This window comes from Ailuropoda melanoleuca, chromosome 8, assembly GCF_002007445.2.
Source record: "Ailuropoda melanoleuca isolate Jingjing chromosome 8, ASM200744v2, whole genome shotgun sequence".
NCBI classification, from domain to species: Eukaryota; Metazoa; Chordata; class Mammalia; order Carnivora; family Ursidae; genus Ailuropoda; species Ailuropoda melanoleuca.
This window is the reverse complement of record NC_048225.1, coordinates 23,924,254-23,947,112: the sequence shown is the minus strand read 5'-3', so window position 1 is coordinate 23,947,112 and position 22,859 is coordinate 23,924,254. Positions and strand designations below refer to the sequence as shown.

The 22,859-nt window shown below is 42.8% G+C and overlaps 1 protein-coding gene across 9 annotated transcripts in view; it reads left to right on the top strand.

Annotated features, from left to right (window-relative positions):
- ARHGAP32 (Rho GTPase activating protein 32) overlaps window positions 1-19,447 on the top strand; it is a 201,124-nt gene extending 181,677 nt beyond the window's left edge. For all 9 annotated transcript variants that reach the window (XM_034666075.1, XM_019796882.2, XM_019796864.2 and 6 more), the window contains 5 exons: window positions 4,783-4,928; window positions 7,369-7,440; window positions 9,541-10,419; window positions 11,102-12,090; window positions 13,385-19,447. In XM_034666075.1, coding sequence (XP_034521966.1) covers window positions 4,783-4,928; window positions 7,369-7,440; window positions 9,541-10,419; window positions 11,102-12,090; window positions 13,385-15,634 — 4,336 coding nt within the window. In that variant the 3' untranslated portion in view covers window positions 15,635-19,447. The remainder of the gene's footprint in view (window positions 1-4,782; window positions 4,929-7,368; window positions 7,441-9,540; window positions 10,420-11,101; window positions 12,091-13,384) is intronic.
- The last annotated feature ends 3,412 nt before the right edge of the window (window positions 19,448-22,859 follow it).

Genomic DNA, 22,859 nt, shown 5'->3' with positions numbered 1-22,859 from the left:
TGTGGTGTCCCATGTTGATTTGTGGAGATTGAACCATCCTCCCATCCCTGAAATAAATCTCACTTGATCTTGGTGAATGATCCTTTTAATGTGTTGTTGAACTCAGTTTGCTAATATTTTACTGAGGGTTTTTCTTCCATGGTCATCAGGGATATTGGTCTTTGTTTTGTAGTGTTTTTGGTTTTAGTATTGAGGTAATGCTGGCCTCATAGAATAGATTTGGAAACATTCCTTCCTCTTCTTTTTTTTTTTTTTTTGGAATAGTTTGAGAAGGATAGGTATTAGGTATTTCTTGATTTTTTGATCAAAGATCTATTTATTAATGTAAGTGGAGTGTTAAAAGTCCCTTACTATTGTATTACTGTCAATTTCTCCCTTTATGTTTGTTAATATTTGCTTATAGGTGTTCCTATATTGGTTACATAGCTATTTACAATTGTTACAGCATCTAGTTGGATTGATTCCTTTATTATTATGTAATGCCCTCTTTGTCTCTTGTTACAGTCTTTGTTTTAAAGTCTGTTTTGTCTGATGTAAGTGTTGCTACCCCAACTTTTTTGGGGGCTTCCATTTGCATGGGATATCTTTTTCCATTTTTTTCACTTTCAGTCTGTATGTGTCTTACATGTGAAATGACTGTCTTGTAGGCAGCAAGACTGTCTTGTAGGTCTTGTTTTTTTATCCATTCAATCACCCTATGTCTTTTTGATTGGAGCATTTAGTCTATTTACATTTCAAGTAGTTATTGGTAGGCATGTACTTATTGCCATTTTGTTAATTGTTTTCTGGTTATTTTTGTGGTTCTCTTTGTTCTTCTCTTGTTCTTTTCTCTTATGATTTAATGACTGTCTTCATGTTATGCTTGGATTCTTTTCTCTTTGTGTGTGTATTACAGGATTTTGGTTTGTAGTCACTATGAGGTTCATATATAATATCCTATGTATATAGCAGTTTATATTGAGTTGATGGTCACTTAAGTTCAAATGCATCCTAGAAGCACTGCGTTTTTACTCCATTCTCTCCATTTTATGTATATGACATCATATTTTACATCTTTTTATTTGTGAGTCCCTTAACTAATTTTTTAGATACAGTTGATTTTTCTACTTTTTTAGCCTTCATACTAGCTTATTTTTTAAAAGATTTTATTTGAGAGCGCATGTGTGTGCATGCACGCGAGAGAGAGGGCATGCTTGTGAACAAGGGGAGAGGCAGAGAGAGAGGGAGAGAGAGAAGCAGACTCCCCACTGAGCAGGGAGCCTGATGTGTGTGGGACTTGATCCCAGGATCCTGGCATCATGACCTGAGCCAAAGGCAGATGCTTAACCGATGGAGCCACTCAGGTGCCCCATACTAGCTTTATAAATGATTGATCTACTATCTTTATGTTTACTTTTACCCATGAGATACTTCCTTTAATAATTTCTGTTCTAGTTATGGCCTTTTCTTTCCGATTCAAAAAAATCCCTTTATCATTTCTTGTCCGGCTGGTTTAAGTGATAAACTCTTAGAACTTTTGTTTGTCTGGGAAACTCTTTATGTCTCCTTCAGTTCTGATTGATAGCCATGCCAGGTAGAATATTTTTGGCTGTAGATTTTTTCCCTTTCAGCACTTTGAATATATCATTTCACTTCTTTCTGGCCTAAAAAGTGTCTGCTAAAAAATTTTCAGCTGATAGCCTCATGGGGTTTCCCTGGCATGTAACTATTTGTTTTTCCTTTGCTGCTTTTAAGGTTCTCTCCTTATTTTTAATTTCTCACATTTTAACTATTATGTGTCTTGGTGTGGACCACCTTGGGTTCATCTTTTGGGGGCCTTTTTATGTTTTCCTAACCACCTCGATACCTGTTTTATTCCCTGGGTTAGGGAAGTTTTCAGCTATTATTTCGTCAAATAAGTTTTCTGCCCCTGCCCCCTTTTCTCCTTTTGGGACTCCCATAATGCAAATGTTAGTATGCTCAATGTTTCCCAGAAGTCCCTTTACCTATCATCATTTTTTAAAATTCTTTTTTTTTTTCTTTTTTCTTTTCAGCTTGGGTGCTTTGTACTCCCCTGTCTTCCAGATCGCTGATCCATTCTTCTGCATCCTCTCACCTGCTGTTGATTCCTTCTCGTGTATTTTTCATTTCAGTTATTCTGTTTTTCAGCTCTGTTGGTTCTTTTGAAAATTTTTTTATCTGTTGAGGTTCTCACTGAGTCCATTCTCCTTCGAAGTCCAGTGAGCATCTTTGACCATTACTTTGAACAGGCAGATTGCTTATATCAGGCAAATTGCTTATCTCTGTTTTGTTTAGTTCTTTTTCTGAGGCTTTGTCCTGTTATCTCATCCGGAACATATTCCTCCATCTCCTCATTTTCTTTTCTGTGTATTAGGTAGTCACCTATGACTCCTGGTCTTAAAGTGGTGGCCTTTTTAGAAGAAGGTTTTGTGGGGCCCAGTTTTGCAGTCCCTCCTGGTCACCAGAACCAGGTGCTCTTGGGGTGTTCCCTGTGCGGGCTGTGTGTGCTCTCCTGTTGTAACTGGGCTGGGACTGCTGTGGGTGTGCTGGTGGGTGGGTATGGCTCTCAGTTCAGCTGCCTGCAATGACCAGCCATGGCCACTAGGGCACACTGTGGGCACAGCGGGAATTCAGTGCAGTGGTCTGAGAGGCCTGGCTGTAGCTGCTGCTGGATTGCTGATGGGTGGGGCCAGCCCTCACTGCACCTGCTGCTGGTGTGCTGGTGGGCCAGGCTGGCTACCTCCTTCCCTGGGGCAGGAGTTGCCTTGAATGGGATCCATCCTGACCAAGGCTCCCTGCTAGGTATAGCAGGAGCTACTTTGCAGGGGCGCTTACAGGGACAGGTGGGTTGAATGGGGCTGGTCTGAAGGGGGCACTGGCATGGGGCAAATGGTGCTAACAAGGTAGATGGATAGTGTCAGAACTGGCTCTGTCCGTGTTGGGCCAGCTAGTCTGAAGGAGGGCAAGAAAAATGATGCCTACCAGCCTTACCATGATTTCTTCAAAAATGTGTTTATAGAGTAGCAGTCAAGAGAACAGATACTTAGATATGGATATACCTGGGTTCCAACCCTGACTCCATCATTTACTAGTTTTTTAGCATTAAGGAAGTTACTTAAACTTAGTGTCATAATTTCCTCAGCTGTAAAATAAGAATAATAGTACCTACCTTGTATAGTTATTTTTATTTTAAATGAGCTACTACATAAGGCAGTTAGCACAGTGCCTGGCATTCAATTTATGTTAGTTATTATTTGTAATACTTTTCTTCCTTTTTGGTTTAATTCTGTTTACTCACACACAAAACCATTTTCTTTAACTCTTTTATTTCGGAGTATTAATAATTCCTGCTTCCAAATATTTCTTATTCTTACTTATTTCATTGACTATGAGGTTAGATCTAAATATAAAAATATGTATACAAATTATCTTTGTGACTAGTTATCAATATTAAAATCTATACATTTTATTTCCCCGTCATGCTTTAGCTGCACAGTTTAGCTGCACTGTGTAGAGTGTGCTGTATACACACAACACATGTAGGTGTGCTACATATATGCAGTGGCTGTGCATGCTACATACATGACACACAGTGGATGTGCGCTACATAATGACCTTTTCAGTGGGTGTGTGCTACATACGTGACATATATAGTGGGTGTGTGCTATATACATGACACATGCAGTGGATGCATGTGCTACATACATGGCGTATATGGTGGATGCATGTGCTACACACATGCACATATACAGTGGATGTGTGTTACATACATGACGTATATGGTGGATGTGTGCTACATACATGGAGTATACAGTGGATGCATGTGCTACACATATGCACATATACAGTGGATGTGTGCTACATATGATGTATATGGTGGATGTGTGCTACATACATGGAGTATACAGTGGATGCATGTGCTACACATATGCACATATACAGTGGATGTGTGCTACATACATGATGTATATGGTGGATGTGTGCTACATACATGGAGTATACAGTGGATGCATGTGCTACACATATGCACATATACAGTGGATGTGTGCTACATACATGATGTATATGGTGGATGTGTGCTACATACATGGAGTATACAGTGGATGCATGTGCTACACATATGCACATATACAGTGGATGTGTGCTACATACATGATGTATATGGTGGATGTGTGCTACATACATGGAGTATACAGTGGATGCATGTGCTACACATATGCACATATACAGTGGATGTGTGCTACATACATGATGTATATGGTGGATGTGTGCTACATACATGGAGTATACAGTGGATGCATGTGCTACACATATGCACATATACAGTGGATGTGTGCTACATACATGATGTATATGGTGGATGTGTGCTACATACATGGAGTATACAGTGGATGCATGTGCTACACATATGCACATATTACAGTGGATGTGTGCTACATACATGACGTATACAGTGGATGTGTGCTACATACATGGCGTATGCAGTGGATGTGTGCTACATACATGGAGTATACGGTGGATGCATGTGCTACATGTATGCACATATACAGTGGGTGTGTGCTACATACATGACGTATACAGTGGATGTGTGCTACATACATGGCGTATACAGTGGATGCATGTGCTACATGTATGCACATATACAGTGGATGTGTGTATACACAGGTACTATTTCAGCTGTGCCCTCTCTAGGCTGTTTGGTTCTTTCCATCATTTGTTCATTTCCTATAAATAAAGACAGCCCCTTGGATATCTTAATACAGATTACTTTCTCTCTCATAGGAGAAGGCCTCAAAATAAAATGAAAAAATCTCCTGTGGGCAGCTGGCGTTCCTTTTTCAACTTGGGGAAATCGTCGTCTGTTTCTAAGCGGAAGTTGCAGCGGAACGAGAGTGAGCCTTCCGAGATGAAAGCCATGGCTCTGAAAGGTTGGTGCCCCCTGCCCTCCTGTGCTGCCAGGAGAGCAGCTGGCGTGGCCAGTCCGCACGCCTCATCCCACCACACTGGCTCTCGTCCCACTGCACACAGGTGCCCGGTATATTGTGTCTGTGCGCGTCAGCACGGTGTGTCCACAGCCGTGGTGCTACACGTGAATTGTCTTCTTCTACCAATTCTTCATCCCCAAACACATACATAAATATGTGGGGAATATGTGGAAGTACCCAGTTTCTCGTGGAAACTGTAGATTATATAAAGTGTGAATGTGGTTAAAATTAATAACATAGTTTGTATATTGTTAATAAAAAATAACTGCTATGGTGTTTACATTTATTAATCTGTATTTTTACAGATTTAAAATGTGACAAAACCATGTTTTAACATGCGTTATAAGTTTATAGCTCTTATAACCAGGGAATCTATCTTTTTATTGGATGACTCATTGATGAGAGTATCTTATTGGATCAAATACATCTATTACTGTTGTTGCAAATACTACTCTTAAAAAATAGTTTAAAAACCATGGTCTACCAATATTAACAACGTCTGAATCTAGGAAGGATAGTAGTGCTTGAATGTTAGAAATATAATGTTCAGTTCATTTAATTCATCATTCATTCGATTTGCCATCATGTACTAAGCATGTGCTAAATATTTTGATGATAACCTCTCAGAAAATTAAGACACGCCCCTGCCTTCAGAGACTTACTTGGGAAATCGTATGTGTAAGAAAATAAATTTCATGCAGAATCATAGCAACTGAAATAGATATTTGTGTGATGCATTTATGCTAGGACTTGTCAGTTCCTATGGGGAAGAGAGCTAGTGGTCAGAAATCTACCCTTTGACTTGGGTTTTGAAAGATAAGAGGGGTTCACGTGATTACTGAGAGACTGAGAAGGGTGTTTCAGGAAATGGGAGCAAAGTGTGTGCTCATGTGTGAAGCAGGAAGCTTGGCTGGGTATATCATGGTTCAAAAAGAGGTTTAGGTCATCAGGGACCTTGTGTGCTTGCCAAAGAGTTTTGGTTTTGTCCTGTGTTCTTTTGGGGGTTATCCCATGCTTTAATATGTAACACGGTTATGTTTAGGGTTTAGAGAGATGACTTCAGCAGCAGTACAGGGAATATATGGGGAAAGATAAGCCTGGAGACTGGACAGTAATTAGGAGATAGCTACAGGTGGACAATCAAGAAACCGTGAGTGTCTGGGATAAGCAGTGGCAGAAGTGGGAAATAGATTTGAGAAATATTTAGGAGACAGAATCTGCAAGGCTGGGTGAAGAAATGATTGTGAAGGATGAGAGAAAAAGAGGAGCAAAGATAATTTTCAGGTTCTGATTAAATGATTAGGGAGATGGCAGTGCCATTATTCATGTAGTGGAATAGCAGTTTGGGGAAGAAAAGCAATGTGTTTATTTCAGAAATAGGTGGACATGCCCAAGAGATGATTAGTAGTATGGGTCTGGAATTCAATAAAGGGGTTTAATATAACTAGAAATACAGATTTAGAAGTCATCAACAAACAGTCAAGGGTGAAAACCCTAGAGAGAGAGTTTATGGAAGAGCCTGTTGACTGAAAGAAGCAGTTTGGGAGCTGAATCCAGAGAAAAGCAGCGTTGAAAAGACTGGAAAAGGCAGAGTTGTCATGAAAGTAGGAAGAAATGATTAAAAGATAGGCAAAGAACAAAAAAGATGAGCAATGTCCCCAGAAATAACGAAGGAGGGATTTAAAGAGAAAGCATCACCAGTGTTGAGCACTGCCGAGAGGTAAATGAGGATGATATTTAACAAATAAGATCCAACGTATGTAATCAAGGCATGGTGTTAGTTTCCTAGGACTGCCATAACAGATGGCCACAAATTGGGCGACTTAAAACAACAAATTTATTTCCTCACAGTCCTATAGGCTAAAAGTCTGAAATCATGGTGTCAGCAAGGCCATATTCCCTCCAAAGGATCCAGGGAGGAATCCTTCCTTGCCTCTTCCAGCTCCTGGTGGCTCCTGTCATTCCCTGGCTTGTGGTGGCATCACCCCAGTCTCTACTTCTGTCTTTACCTGGCCTTCTCCATCTCTCTGGGCCCTCTATGCTGAAAAGGACACCAGTGAGTGGATTTAGGGCTCACCCTAAATCGAGTGTGATATCATCGTAAGCCATCATGCTGGTCTTTAGAAAATAAAAAAAGATGTTTTAAAGTTCATCTCTATTTTCAAGTTGATAGTCCTTTTAGAAAAAAGATTTTTCATATAGGAAGCCATGTGAAAACAATACAGCGTCTTATATAATATGCTGCTTACATTGACTATGATTGTCAAAACGTACAGCTAATCACCCTTGAAAGTTTAAATATGTGTAGAGAAAAACACTGTTTCTCTTCTCTACATATGTGGCACTGGATAAAACTTGACACTATTTGGTTTCGATTCTTCAGGTGGCAGGGCAGAAGGAACCCTCCGTTCAGCTAAAAGTGAAGAATCTCTGACTTCTCTCCATGCAGTTGATGGTAAGGACACACCAACTGAGTTTATTTACTAAATAGGCTACAGACCATCATTCCCAAACAGTCCTCATATCTATTTGGCATAGTCCACCGTTGTCTTCATATGGTACCAGTCTCTAATTTCTTCACTGTTGACATGATTGCAAGAGTGTGCATAAAAATAGGTAAAATGTTTTCAGTTAACCATTTATATTTATTAATGCCCAGTGGGAAATGATGTTATTAGTATTTCTTTCTTTAGATTTCATGAAAGCACAATTTTATAAAGTATAAAATTAAGCAGTTTTGATATTCACATCAGTAGTCTTTTGTCTTGTAAATGGCTTAACCTGACATTAAATTTCATAGACCACATTGATTATAAACAGTCCCCATTATCTGAAGATATGATCTTCCGTACAAGGAGAAAAAACTTGGAAGAGAATCCTCTTAAAATGGGGAACAAAATTTTAGTAGAGAATACAGAAAGGTTCGAGTTCAACTTGACAAACAAAACTAAAAATTATGAAAATAAGTTTTTTTAACCCCTACTTAGCAAAAGTCGGGTTATAGTTGTAATTTTGTACTAATTTTTAGAATGAACAAAGGATGACTTCAGTTGGAAGGAGATCTAACTTTTTTGACAAAAACCTTGTCATCATAGTGAACAAGACATCCTTCACTTTATGTTTGGCTTATGCAGCAGGATTGTAAAAAAGGCCCTTTCTACAAAAATAACCAGGAGCTACATTGATTTCCCACGGGCTTTTCTTAATCTGTTGATATTGGGATCGGTTTTTTGTTGTTTTTTTTTTTTTGGTTTTGTTTTGTTTGTTTGGTTTTTTTTGAGGTATCCTGGGGTGTCATCGTCCTGGTCAACTTTCTCATCTTCATTTATTAACTCTTCTGACTGCCAGATCCTCATCGACCGATAGCTCTGCTCATCTCAAGAAATCCTCACACAGGGGCGCCTGGGTGGCACAGTCGTTAAGCGTCTGCCTTCGGCTCAGGGCGTGATCCCAGCATTCTGGGATCGAGCCCCACATCAGGCTTCTCTGCTGGGAGCCTGCTTCTTCCTCTCCCACTCCCCCTGCTTGTGTTCCCTCTCTCGCTGGCTGTCTCTGTCAAATAAAAAAATAAAATCTTTAAAAAAAAAAAAAGAAAGAAAGAAATCCTCACATATCCCTTTAGTTGGGTGTCTAATATCTTAAGGGTTTTCCGAGATTTTCCATTTCACTGCGGTTAAGAGAATGGTCACAGATACAATGAAGTGGGCTGGGTAGATGCCAGTATTAAGCAGAAAATAATGTTTTAGTAGAGATTAATTGTATAAGTAGTCAGCACATTAGTGAACATATTTATGTTAAGGCAGTTTTTGCCTCTTTAGAGCATATTTTCATCATGGTGATTCTAATCAAAATAAAATGCTGAGCTCGAATACCTCTGTTACCAGTTGGATGTGTAGCAATATCATAAAATTATCTAACAGTCTACTCTTGAAGGACTCTGCCTGAGTGACTTAAAGCCTATTCTTATTAGAGAGAGAAAAAAAAGAAATTGTTCTAAGTATCTGAAAAGAATCCTATACTAAGTAGGTGTAAATAGTTCATGGGATTGTAGAGATTTTTTAGTTGACATATTTACTTTTTAGAAATGGGGGTGTTATGAAGATTTTTCCCCACCAAAAAAAAAAAAAAATACAACAACAAAAAAAATCCTTTTGCTGTGGTATATCCAAAGTACTATTTAAAGTGATTAATTCTATCTTAGAAATCATGTATGAGATCAGTCATAAAATGAGACAAAAAGAAAGAAATCTTGCCCAAAGTCACAAGAGTCAATGTTGGACTAGTAATAGAATCTTAGAGTTCTGAGTCTTTTTTTCCTATTGAAACCATCGAAGGCTCGTTCTCCCCTTGACGATACCAGATGTTTTTGTTATTTAGAGTTTGGTTTGGGAGTTCCATCCATTTGCCCCAAGAGACAATTTCCGGAAAGAAAATGAGAAGCAGCATTTCCTTATTGTTGTGCTTTACTACTGTACTAAGTAGGTGACACTTCATGGTATTGTGTATTATGTGTCCTAGGCATTCATACTTGGATGTTGTTATCCATTTTTGCCAGGTGATTCCAAGCTGTTCCGACCCAGAAGACCCAGATCTAGCAGTGACGCACTGAGTGCCTCTTTTAACGGAGAGATGCTGGGCAACCGCTGTAATTCCTATGATAATCTGCCCCATGACAATGAGAGTGAGGAGGAAGTCGGGCTGCTGCACATCCCAGCTCTCCTGTCCCCTCACGCAGCTGAGGATGTTGACTTGAGCCCACCAGACATCGGCGTCGCCAGCCTGGATTTCGACCCAATGTCATTTCAGTGCAGCCCCCCTAAGGCTGAATCAGAATGTCTGGAGAGCGGAGCTTCCTTTCTGGATTCATTAGGATACTCGCAGGAGAAACCGAGCTCCAACAAAAAGGATGCAGAAGCAGGTGGTAGCCAGTCTCAGACGCCAGGAAGCACTGCAAGTTCTGAAGCCGTCTCTCCTCTTCAGGAGAAACTGAGTCCATTCTTTACCCTGGACTTGAGCCCAACCGAGGAGAAATCATCCAAGCCTTCCTCATTCACTGAAAAGGTCGTCTATGCTTTCTCTCCAAAGATTGGACGGAAATTAAGCAAATCACCTTCTATGAACATATCTGAGCCAATTTCAGTGACTCTTCCCACTCGGGTATCAGAGGTCATCGGGACCGTGTCAAATACAGCAGCTGCGAATGCATCTTCTCCAGCCTGGAGCAAAAGTGTTGAAGACAGTGATGTCATAAATAGATCCCCCACCCAGGTAGTAAAGATGAAAACAAATGAGAGAGAGGCCCAAGGAGGATGTGAGTCTGAAGTCCAGCCCCTAGACCAGGGGGCTGCTGCAGAACTAGAGTCGCCAGGGAGAGAGGAGCAGGTCGTCTCAAGCGGTCAGAGTAAGGCTGTACCTTCTGGACAGACTCAGACAGGTACCATTTGTTTTCCTCCATTCCTTCCTTAAGCTAAGAGGGATCTTCAGTGCTGTGTGCCATCTGTGCCTTTTAAGAGAGAAATTTGCTCCACAGCGAGCCTTTAATCAAAGAGAATGTTTTTCTGGGTGGTGCTGATGGCTCAAAGCCCTAAATTAAAGTCAATCAAAGAAAAATCCCCCAAAGGGCCAGTGGTCCTGCTTCAGACCTTCGTAAAGTCCCCTTTTGTCTTTGGACAGTCAGAATTCCTGGATAATTTTTGCACAACTTCGTAGCTCTTGATTGTGTTTTCTAATAAAAGTACCTATATTATAGCCTTACAAGTTAACCAGCCAGCCTACAGCATCAAATGTAAAAACTATCCTTAATAACAATCTGCAGGCACTTGAAGCTTGTTTTCTGAGCAGTCTTTACTGAGCCAGATGAGGGACTTGCTTTTTCCCCCCATCTCTATAGCAATTCAAGAGGAGATTGCAATCTTTAAACACTTTGTTTTAGTTTTCCTTCTGAACCAGATTTGTTTTCTCCAGCATTTGCATGTGGGATGGAAGATCGTGGATTGCCATTTTGAAATATGGAAGGCGCCTGTTTCTTAGTGATCAAATGGGGAGTGTTTGGCTTTCCGTATAGGATAACACAAGCTACCTTTTCACTCTCATTTTTTTTCCCAATTTCCCACCAGGAGCAGTTACCCATGACCCCCCTCAGGATTCCGTTCCTGTCAGTTCAGTCTCTCTTATCCCACCACCACCGCCTCCGAAAAACGTTGCCCGCCTGTTGGCGCTAGCGTTAGCTGAGTCCGCGCAACAAGCCTCTACTCAGTCACTGAAGAGACCAGGGGCTTCCCAGGCTGCTTATACAAATTCTGGAGACATAGCAGTGGCTGCCGCTGAAGATAAGCTGCCTAGTTCCTACTCTAGCCTTACTCTAGATAAAGCCTATTTCCAAACTGATAGGCCAGCAGAGGAGTTCCACCTCCAGAACAGTGTATCTGGGAACTGTGACCAGCCTGGTCTAGATCCGGCCGCCACTGGGAATCCCACCCATGCCAGTGCAACCGAATCTGGGGAACCGCTCCACCAGGCAGACTTCCCAGGGAGCCATCCACATCGAACCTATTTACCTGGGGACCCAGACAAGGCCAGAATCACTGCAGTTCCCTTAACGTTAGACTCTAAGTCTAACGATGACCACCTAGGTTTCCCTGAAGACCAATCTGGGAAGACCAGTATGCCAGCTGTCTCCTTTATGGATCAGGACCAGTGTCAGCTTCGTTTCTACAGCAGCGATCAGCCTCCTTCTTATCTTGGTGCAAGTGTGGATAAACCCCATCATCACCCTTCAGAACTTGCAGACAAATCTCCCACACCTTCTAGTTTGCCTCGGGACAAAAGCTACCCTCCTTCTGGGTCCCCTGAAGAGAATACCAGCACGGCCGCCATGGCTTACCTGACAACCGCTCCAGCGACCGCTGAGATGAGCACCAGGGAAGCCAGCTGGGATGCGGCTGAACAAGCCACCGCAGCTGAGTTCGCTGCTGCCACCCTTCAGCGCGCTCACAGAACCACCCGTCCCCTCCCCCCGCCTCCTTCCCAGAGATCAGCAGAGCAGCTGCCAGTCATGGGGCAGGTACAAGCAGCCACCAATGTAGGATTAAATAATTCCCACAAGGTAAGAAGGGGAGGGAGTCAGGGAGATGAAATGTACTTTTTCCAAAGGTATGTCACTTTTCAGCAGGGTGTGCTGTTGTTACCTCTGGGTCCGATGGGACGTGTCTTTGAAGTCCTGTGGCAGGTTTCCCTGAAACATTCCCTGAGGTTGGACCCTGCCCTTACCTTGATGCTGGTTTTTCTCTGAGAAAGAGGCGGTGACTCAGTGACTCTAGTTTATACCTGCTGCCTTTTCTTCCTAAAGCCTCTGGGCAGTTTCTTCACAGTACCTAAAGGAGATCAGGATCAAATAAGTCAGATTGGGGTTCGGGTGTCAGGGCTGCAGGTTGGTTCCCTCCACGCCATCCCAGCTCCATCACTGACTTGGTGTGACTTTGGGCAAGTCATTTAACCCACCCCCTGCCGATAATTCACATCTGCACAGTGAACGTGCTTTATTCTCAAGACACTTGTAAGACTTCTGCCTTGCAGACTTTTTAGAAATGGAAGCGCTGACAGTGTTTTAGGTCGTTATGTTATCTCCTTAGCATAAACCAGCAGGTTGTTCTGTAGTCAAGCACCTGTTTTGATGAGAGAATGTTGTATGCAGAATGCTAAGATTTCTTCTAACTTTCTCAGATTTTAGCAAAGTGCCCATGTGCTTTGTGGTCCCCTTGAGGTAAAAGGGCTTCGATCTCTAGGCTCTAGTGGAGGAGGCTGTTTCCAGCAAGTGCTTCTCAAGGACAGCACGTGTGCAGCCTTGCTGTGAGGATCCTGGTTGGCATCAGTTGCTACAGACCAGGGTGGAGTAGAAAGTGGGGGGAGAGAGTTACCGATTGATTTGAATGGCCCATCAGACCAGTGACGTCATTACCCTGCCCTGATCTGGGGGCTGACACTGCTCGCTACGTGTAGCTGTGAGTCACTGCCCAAATCTCTCTAGCTCGAATCAACTCTCTTTGTTTAACAAAATGTTCTTGGTGTTGAGACCGAGCTAGACTGGTAGACTAGGTATATATTTTTAAGCCTGACTATACTTTATAAACCTCTCTTTTGAGTGTTTAAGGTCTGTCATAAATGAGAACAGTTTCCCAAAGATGGTCATGGCTGTTATACCAGGTGGCAGCACAGACCTGTTCCCCGCAGTGAGGGCAGATTGGCCTCCTGTTGTGTCCAGTGCGACCACACGGCTTGGGCAGTTTCAAGCTGCTACCCACATAGCCTCAACTTGTAGGTTACAAATTGAGTAGTGTTTGATTCCGCAGAGGGGGGCATAAAAACACAAGCTCATGATATATATGATCGTCTCTCAACAGGTTCAAGCAGTTCCAGCTCCAGAGAGACCACCTGACCCCAGAGCCATGGATGACCCTGCACCTGTCCTCGTCAGTGATGGCGGCGCAGCTGCTCAGTGTCCCGGCTCTGCTCCTGCTCTCCAGCCAAGCCTTCCTGAGAAGGTGCGGGAAGGTGCCCGGGCCCCACCGCTTCACCTGCGCGCTGAGTCTGTGCCCGTGTACTCCTGCGGCTTTCCTGCCCCGGTTCCCCCCACCAGGACAATGGAGAGCAAAATCGCCGCTGCCATACACTCCAGTAGTGCCGATGCTCCCAGCAGTTCCGGTTATCATCCCTTTGTCGCTGCTTCCTCGGCCTCTGTGGATGACATTCTGCCTTTACCACTTCCCATCCCGCAACCTAAGCACGCTCCTCAGAAAACGACTTATTCCACCTTTGCGAGGCCCGATGTCACCACTGAACCCTTTGGGCCAGAAAACTGTTTGCATTTCAGTATGACTCCAAACTGCCAGTACCGTCCGCAGAGCGTACCCCCGCATCACAATAAACTGGAGCAGCACCAAGTGTATGGTTCCAGGTCAGAACCACCAGCCTCCGTGAGACCGCGTTACAACACATACGTGGCCCCGGGAAGAAATGCGTCTGGACATCACTCCAAACCATGCAGCCGAGTTGAGTACGTGTCTTCTTTGGGCTCCACAATTAGGAGTACTTGTTACCCTGAAGATATCCCCCCATACCCTACCATCCGGAGGGTACAGTCTCTCCACGCCCCTCCATCTTCCATGATCCGCTCTGTTCCCATTTCACGGACAGAGGTTCCCCCAGATGATGAACCAGCCTACTGCCCAAGGCCCCTGTACCAGTATAAGCCATATCAGTCCTCGCAGGCCCGCTCGGATTATCATGTCACTCAGCTGCAGCCTTACTTCGAGAATGGTCGGGTCCACTACCGGTATAGCCCATACTCCAGTTCTTCTAGTTCCTACTACAGTCCGGAAGGAGCCCTGTGTGATGTGGATGCCTACGGCACGGTACAACTGAGGCCCCTTCACCGCCTACCCAATCGCGATTTTGCCTTCTACAATCCTAGGCTGCAAGGAAAGAACTTGTACAGTTATGCTGGTTTGCTCCCACGTCCCCGGGCCAACGTGACTGGTTATTTCTCTGGTAATGACCATAACGTAGTCAACATGCCTCCAACTGCTGACATAAAGCACACGTACACCTCGTGGGATCTTGAGGACATGGAAAAATACCGCATGCAATCCATCCGGAGAGAGAGCCGTGCTCGGCAGAAGGTGAAAGGGCCCGTTATGTCCCAGTATGATAATATGACCCCGGCCGTGCAAGATGACTTGGGTGGGATCTATGTCATCCACCTCCGGAGTAAATCAGATCCTGGGAAAACTGGACTTCTCTCGGTGGCAGAGGGAAAGGAGGGGCGGCATCCCACCAAGGCCGTCAGTCCCGAGGGAGAGGACCGCTTCTATAGGAAGCATCCAGAGCCAGAGTTCGATAGAGCCCACCACCACGGAGGGTATGGCAATGGACAGTCAGAGAAACCGACTCTCCCTCAGAAGCAAAGTAGCCTCAGGAACAGGAAGCTTCACGACATGGGTTGTAGCCTCCCTGAGCACAGGGCACATCAGGAAGCAAGCCATAGGCAGTTATGTGAATCAAAAAATGGGCCACCTTACCCGCAAGGAGCTGGCCAGTTAGATTATGGGCCCAAAGGGATTCCAGACACTTCTGAGCCAGTCAGCTACCATAACTCTGGAGGGAAATACATTACATCGGGGCAGGAGTCTCTCAGACTGAACCACAAAGAGGTGAGGCTCTCCAAAGAGCTGGAGCGGCCTCGGGCTAGGCAGCCTCCTGCCCCAGAGAAACACTCCAGAGACTGCTACAAGGAGGAGGAGCACCTCACCCAGTCAATAGTCCCACCCCCGAAACCGGAGAGGAGTCATAGCCTGAAACTCCATCATACCCAGAACGTGGAGAGGGACCCCGGTGTGCTATACCAATACCAGACACATGGCAAGCGCCAGGGCAGTATGCCTGTTGTGTCCCAGTACGATAACCTGGAGGGCTACCACTCCCCATCCCAGCACCAGCGAGGAGGCTTTGGAGGAGGAGCAGTGGGGACCTATGTGCCCTCTGGCTTTCCCCACCCACAAAACAGGACATATGCTACAGCTTTGGGTCAGGGGGCCTTCCTGCCCACAGAGTTGTCCTTGCAGCACCCTGAAACACAGATCCATGCAGAATGAGCCCTGGAGCAATAGAGTTGAAGCAGCCTCTGCTGGACAGTGGACTGTTCTATTTTTTTCAGTAACCAAAAAGATTAAAAAAAAAAAAAAAAAGCTACAAACCCCCCCAACCACATTAAAAAAATAAAAAAACAACCAAGAAAAATCACCATCTTTTTCCCCTTCCCTGCTTCATTACCATCTCTTCCATCTCTAGACTGTGATTTTTGTCATTAAAAGAGATCTGAATGATTGTAAAGCACTGTGTTGAAAACCTAGTGAAGAAATTTGTCACAGACCATACTTGCCATATGGGGCTAATTTGTCAGAGCCTGAGGACTGCCTTTAACTGAATTTGAATTTACCTTTGTCCTTCTTAGTACTTGCTACATAGCGCAGAGCGGTTTATGTCTAGTTCCTGGTAGGCTTTTGCATTTCTGTTGCATTTCTACTAACTTTCTCAGTAGCCATGCAGCTTGCCCAGGTCGACACTCGGTTTTTGTCACTTTATTCTCCCTTACTTTGAAGGGTCTCGTGCGTTAAATTAGAAGGGAGAAAAACTTCTCCCTTATCCTTCAGATGAGTCTGTCAGACAATTAGCACATTATAATTTTAAAAATCTATAAAGGAATGAAGACTTTAAGCATCCAGTAAAGAGCCATCATAAAACGCCAGGCCATTTAGACCCAGGCTGAACCCTGTTCTTGACATTCTTGCTTCTCAGAGTCATTCCTCGCGGTTTGGTGAGCAGGCTGACGTCAACTGCAAAGGGATTCTAAAGTCAGGAGTAAAGAAGCTTCTTACAGAAGTCAGTGAACCTCCCTGGCACCATTAAAACCCCTGTCAGTGCTTCTAACGTTGCCTGCCTTCAGTTATTTTTTTTCTCGATAATATTTGGTAAATTGTGACCCTAGTAAAACATTTCATGCCGTTTGTTCTCCTAAAGCAACATTTCCCCCACCCACCCCATTGGGGGGGAAAAAACCCCCAGCATGACTTGACTGGATAAATACACTCAATTTATCATGATTGCAAATTTACATGTTGATTTCTGTTTCTGAACCAGAGTACAGGTTTCTTGGGAACTCTTAAAGTAGCTATGAATTAGTTGTTCGTAAACTGAAGGCCCCTGCAATAATTACACTCAGCGCACCGCCCCATCTCACCTGTTGGAATCCCGGACGGTGACCGTGTGTGTCCCGAGGAACCTGTGTGCCGGGCCCTTGGTCTGTCCTGGCGCGGTCACCGTCTTACTGTAATTGCCATTTTTACACCAGCATTTCAGGTCTAGTCCTTACAACCCCGTGGGCATGTTACATGTGTGGAATTCCCTGGACTTCCTTTTGAAAGTCGCATTCCCGGTCAGACAGCTGTCTGGCCTGACTCCACTCCCATCTTCTCAGCAGCCCCCCCCACCCCCTCAGCCACACAGCACCAGATCATCCAGGCTGTCCTGTATTTACAACAAGTTTAGGTTGTCATTGCATTCCATGACTCTCAATAATACTTGAGTTTTATACGTTCACATGTTTTAAAAGCTCAGTTTGTAGAAGACACTAGGAGAATTTCATTCCATTTACCGGATGATTGCTGCTCTGGCTTTTTAAAACTTGGAATTAACTTTTCTTTAGAGCAAAGGAAGAAATCTTTTAGGAGGCTAAATTCATGCTGCTATTATTGCTGTGAAGTTGTATAAAGATTAGGATTCATGCCAGTTCTTTTTTTTTTTTATTTAAAAGAAAATCATGTGATTGCATTTTAAGGGTTTATATTAAGAAAAAAATAAAGTTTTAAGAACACATTTATTTATATGTGGAAATACTATACTATTAGATTTTCTTGTGTTTCCCCAGAGTCGATGAGAGGAATTCATTCAATAAAGATCATGGTAGCAGTCTGGACATACTGACCTGTGAAAGGTCTGTGGACATGTCTCTCCATGAAACGCACAGACCCAACAGGCATAGCGTCACAGTGTTAGGAAACCTGATAGGAGACTTCCTTTTAGCACACAAACTCATCAGGTGCTGTACACAGGACTTGGATCTTTGGCGAATATGCAGCACTAACTTTTTTTTTTTTTTTTAACCTTAACCATCTTTGTGTCAAGTAGGCAACCCATTGCCCCTCTGAGATCACACAAGCCCCGTAAGTCCTCACCAGCAGCATGGAGCATAGAAAGGAGTGGGTCTGACGAGGAGGTACAGATGGCATTAGTAACTGAGAGCCCGGAAGGAAGCCACTGAAGGAGTCCTGTCCAGTTTTAATATTTGTGGATTTGTTGTCACACACATTGTTTACTCCTGAACCTAAGTCTATTTTATGAATACTAAGGTTAATTCCTCAAAACAATTACTTTATTAATGTCCTATGGGCTTAGAAATATCAGGTGAATATTTTGAATACAGAATAACGACTCAAATTACTGGTATAATTGTGAAACACCAACTTTGGGAAAAATCCAGAGTTGTTTCATTTAATGTATGTAGAGACGGCCTTAACTTTGGATTCAGTTTTTTGAGGGACTTTGCCTGTATCTTTCCCTTTCTAATCCTGGAGGGTAGAAATCACACGGCAGGTCACTGTGAGCTAGTGAACTCAGCACGGTTCACCTTCTGTGTGACCTCACAGACGGTAGTGTTCAAACTTTGATATGGAGCCTTATGATCAAGGAAATGGAGCTGCCTTATGCATTAAACCCATAATTTAATTCTGTTGGCATTTTTATAGCCACATCTCCAGATTTTATTTTTTTGGGCAAAACTCTGATGTCACAGTTCGGTTTGATCAAAACAAATATTCCCTGGATGTCTGGCCAGAGACTGCTAACAGCCCCAGAGGTGCCGTTTTCTTATTAATTTCATGTGAGCCTTATTGCTTACTGTATTCAGTTTCCTTTTAAACATGCAAGTCCCTGGGATGGTCCCACGGATAGGGCCTGCACATTTTTATAATGGCAAAGCATTTTTTTTAAAGGTTAGGGTCAGGTTGAATAATTCTAGGACTGACTCTGTCAAGAAGAGGGAACATCACTGTGAGTGGATATAGAAGGGTGGGTAACCACATTTGAAGCAGCAATGGATGCATCCAATGTAAATTTGAAATTTGCCCCTTGAGTTTAGAAAGGAGCCTGCAAAGTCCATATATCTGTTCCCAGCCCTGTTTGTCAATCATCCATTCATTATGTTGGCAAAGTATCGTCTGAGCAGTGTGTGTAAGGAAATAGTAATGAAAGCAAAAGTATGTCAGAAAGTTACTTCCAAATGGTTAGAGGCATGTGATTTTCAGTACTGTGTGTTACGGAAACGTCAGGAATGGTATATTTTAATGTCCGTGTGCACAGAGGGTCTTTTTTCCTTTTCTGATTAGTACTGTTAGTGTTCAAAGAATAAAAATGGTTGTTTTAGTTTAGATTCTAAGGTAGCAAAACCTGATTTTTCAGCCATGATCTGCATGAGAGAAGCATCCTAGGAAGTCTTAGATCATACTTTTGAGTTCTTAACTTTAATTTATATAGTGTTTTTTTATGTTTTAATATTTTTGTGAACTGGTGTAAATTGTTAATGCATATAAGCTTGTGTATTTTTGTAAATAGTTTTGTGATTTATTTCTTGACCCATATGTAAATATTTAGAGTCTCATTTCTTCAAAACTTATTTGAAGCTGAGTCGTGGGCTTGGGGTTTTGTTTCTTTGTTTTGGTTGGGGGAGGGGGGAGAGGAGAGATTTTGTACTCCAATAATCCAGATGGAGATATCTTGTGGTTTAAAGCAAATGTCCCACTGAAAGCAATTCAAATATCAATATCAACAAAATTATTTCAGGTTAAAACAGACTTCTTTGTGTATGTGTTTCCTTTTTACCTTAATATGACTATAAATAACAAAATGGGATAATCGGGGCTATTCAAAAAGATAAGTGTATAGCAGAGATTATTATACCAAATGGTGTATATTATTTGAGGGAAGGGGTTTAGTGTCTCCTGTTGATATCTATTTGCCACAGTGTGCTGCCAGGGGAGATTTTCCCCAGGTCAGACAGGCTCGATCCACCTAGGGCTGCCCTAAGGAACCCACACCCGACCGCTCTGACCTGACTCCCAAGCTGCCAGTTCCCAGGGAACCGAATTGGCTTCTGAGCTCAGGACTCTCCCAAAGAGAATTCTAAATAGCAACCATATTTCTAAAGATTCCCTCATAGCATCTCGAACATCCTGTTGACTTTTCAGAGAGAAATGACAAAAAAAAGAGCCCTCTCCTACACTCTGTGGCAAGCTGGTTTGTGGCGAACCCAGATAAAGAGAGTATCTCAGTGACACAAGTCCTGCAAGTAATCTAGCTGCCTGACGGTGGATCGGGAGTGGGTTTCTGTGCGAAAGTTCTTCTCAAAAACACTTCAGCATCAGACAAGATTTTTTGAAGGAAGAAAAAAACCCACGATATTCAGCTGTTGAAATCTTAGTTTTCCTATTGGGAGTCATAAATTACAAATCATTCTTCATTCTGAATTATTGGGGCCTTTTCCTTTTTGCCCGTAGTAGGAAAAGTTGCCTGGTCAGTACAGCCATCTCCTACGTACCTGCATGCCACCTTGCAGACTATAGGCAAAGGTACAAACTCTGCTCTCCGTGAACATTCCACACCTGAACACGTGTTCCCGTGGAAATGGCTCTGATGGGATTAAAGAAAAGACCTGTATGACATTTCCACTGGGTCTTCTTAATTTTCTGGGACTCTCATTTCTTTACCAATAATTTCATCACCGAATTTCCTTCATACTGATGAAAATATAGTACTTTTTAATTTATGTATCTGTCATTGAAGAATCAGTGGCAGATCCACTGGTGGCATTTGAGATTTTAGTTATTTATGGTTCTGTGGGAAAAGGCACATTTAAAAATACTGTGGACTCCCCATTGCAGTCAAACCGTGGGCATCTACGACCACCTCAACTAAGACGTTCTAGTTGGTCGTGTTTCTCACATAGTCGAGAGTGTACGTCTTGAAAATTGTGAGGTTTAATTTTTATTTTTAAATATTTTAATTAAAATACTGCCAGAATATGTTTTAAGCCACAAACTTTGCTGCCATTATACCTAAAGATTTATCACTTACACGAACGGATGACCGTAGTATAGTGATACCCTCGGGGACACACTGAGATAAAAGGAATGTTGGAGTGTTTGCTTCTGTATGAGTGCCCTGCACCAGTCCTTTCATAGTTTTGCTTTTTTTTTTTTTAATTTCCTATATTCTCTTTTTCCTTCTGCTCTACTTGCTGTTGTCTACAAACTACCTCTAACCTCTCACTTCTTCTAACCATTCAAAATAAATAAGCTTGTCAAAATGGTGAGCAAAAGAAGTTCTGAACTGGGGCCTGGAAAGATTTGGACTTTTTGTCTCCCATTTTTCATTACCTGGAGCTTCTTGCTTTTTCTCCTAACAAAGTGCTTAAGAGCCGAGTTTCAGAAAGTGGGATATTCTTGTATAAGATACTGAATTAGAAGGGAGAATGAAACCAAGACTGTGGGAGTGCTCCCTGCATGCGACATTCTGTGAGAAAGCTGTATGATTAGACACCGGCATTTTCCCAGTTAATAATCGCAGAGTTTCTCTGTGTGAGTCCCCAGAAGACCTCGAGCATCCACCCTGAACTCCAGTGGGAAGGAAGAGAAGAGCGTCATGCACACAGACAGCTTCGGCTTCCTTGAGTCATTCAATTAATGTTGTTTGTTTTTTTTAATTTCCTAAAAACATTTTGAAAAGCATCCTTAGATTTCTTAGATTTCTCAGCCACTCGTGTTTTAAACTGGACAAGTGGTTCTTAAACCTAGAATCTATATAAAGCATCTGGAAAGCCCGTTCAACATTAGATTTTTTGAGTACCCACCAGAAAGCCTGATTCCGAAGGTCTGGCCTGGACTCCAGAATCTGCAGTTTTAGCACCATTACATGTGATTCTGGTCCAGATGGTTGATCAATACTGATCCAGATAGCATCTTTAATAGCCTTTTCCGAAAGAGAAACCATTTTCTGCTTCATTTAGCTTTACCACTTGGTCTCATCTGTACCTCGGTTCCCTATCACTTCAGTGATACTAGAACACAAATTTATCATTCATTTCCCTGTCCCTGGTGGTTACATACTGAGCCTAGATTCAGTTATTTATAACAATGACACATAGAATTAGGACTAATTGAGCTGACAACATGGAAGACAATTCAACATCCTCTGAAACATGAAAATAAAACTGATGACCACAGCATTGATTCCAATTATATACTTACATATTCTCTCGTGTGGGAGACATTTAGGCTGGTTAGGAGGCACATATAGTTAGTTACGTATTTACTAGTCAGGCTGTCAGTGTTTCAAACACTGTGTTCGTGGAAAACAAGTAACTCTTAGAACCAAGTAATGCTTTCTCCTTTCTCACCAAAACTTTTACAAAAATGACTAGCACATAAATTGCTTATTTGGCTTTTTAGTTTTGTGTGTTTTTATCAATTGTGGGCAACAATATAGCCATGTTTTTAACAGCTATGGACAACTAACACTATGCTCTACTCTTGTGCCAGCCCGTTGGTTTATCAATGAAGCCAAGACACAAGGCTGAACCCTTTGCCCGCTGTCAAACAGCTTGTGAGTGGTGGAGCTGAAATTCAGACCCAGGCACTCTCCACGTGAGTTTATGCTCTATATAAAAGCAGGCTTTGAAGTTGGGTGGTTGAATCCTGACTGCTACACTAATTGTAAAACCGTCCCTGAGCTATGAAGCCCTTCTAAAACTATTTCTGAAACCCTTACTAAGCCACGGCTTTCTCATCTCTGAAACGAGAACAGTGCTTACGGTTCCCATGAGGACTAACTAGGTAATAGAGGTCTCGAGAGGGCTTGGGAGGAGAGCAGGTACCCAACAGCAGTTATCCAGGACACTTACTGTGAAATGGGGCAGGACCTTACCACAGGTACAGGAAAGAGGGCTCTATTATGCTTATATAATCGTATCATTAAGAATTTAATGATACAACTCAACTGAGACAAAAACTGGAGGGTTTCACATAGTTCACAGACATCTTTCAGGAAGAGTCTTAGCGAGTAGACACGCAAGACCTAACACAGTGGTTAAAATGAAACCAGGGTGAAGCTTGGAGCGTGTCATGGTAGGGAAGAAAGTCCTTGTTTTGTGAAAATATCTTGCAGCTGTTTGGTGGAAACCTTTATGTAGAGAGCACTGACGATTACGGA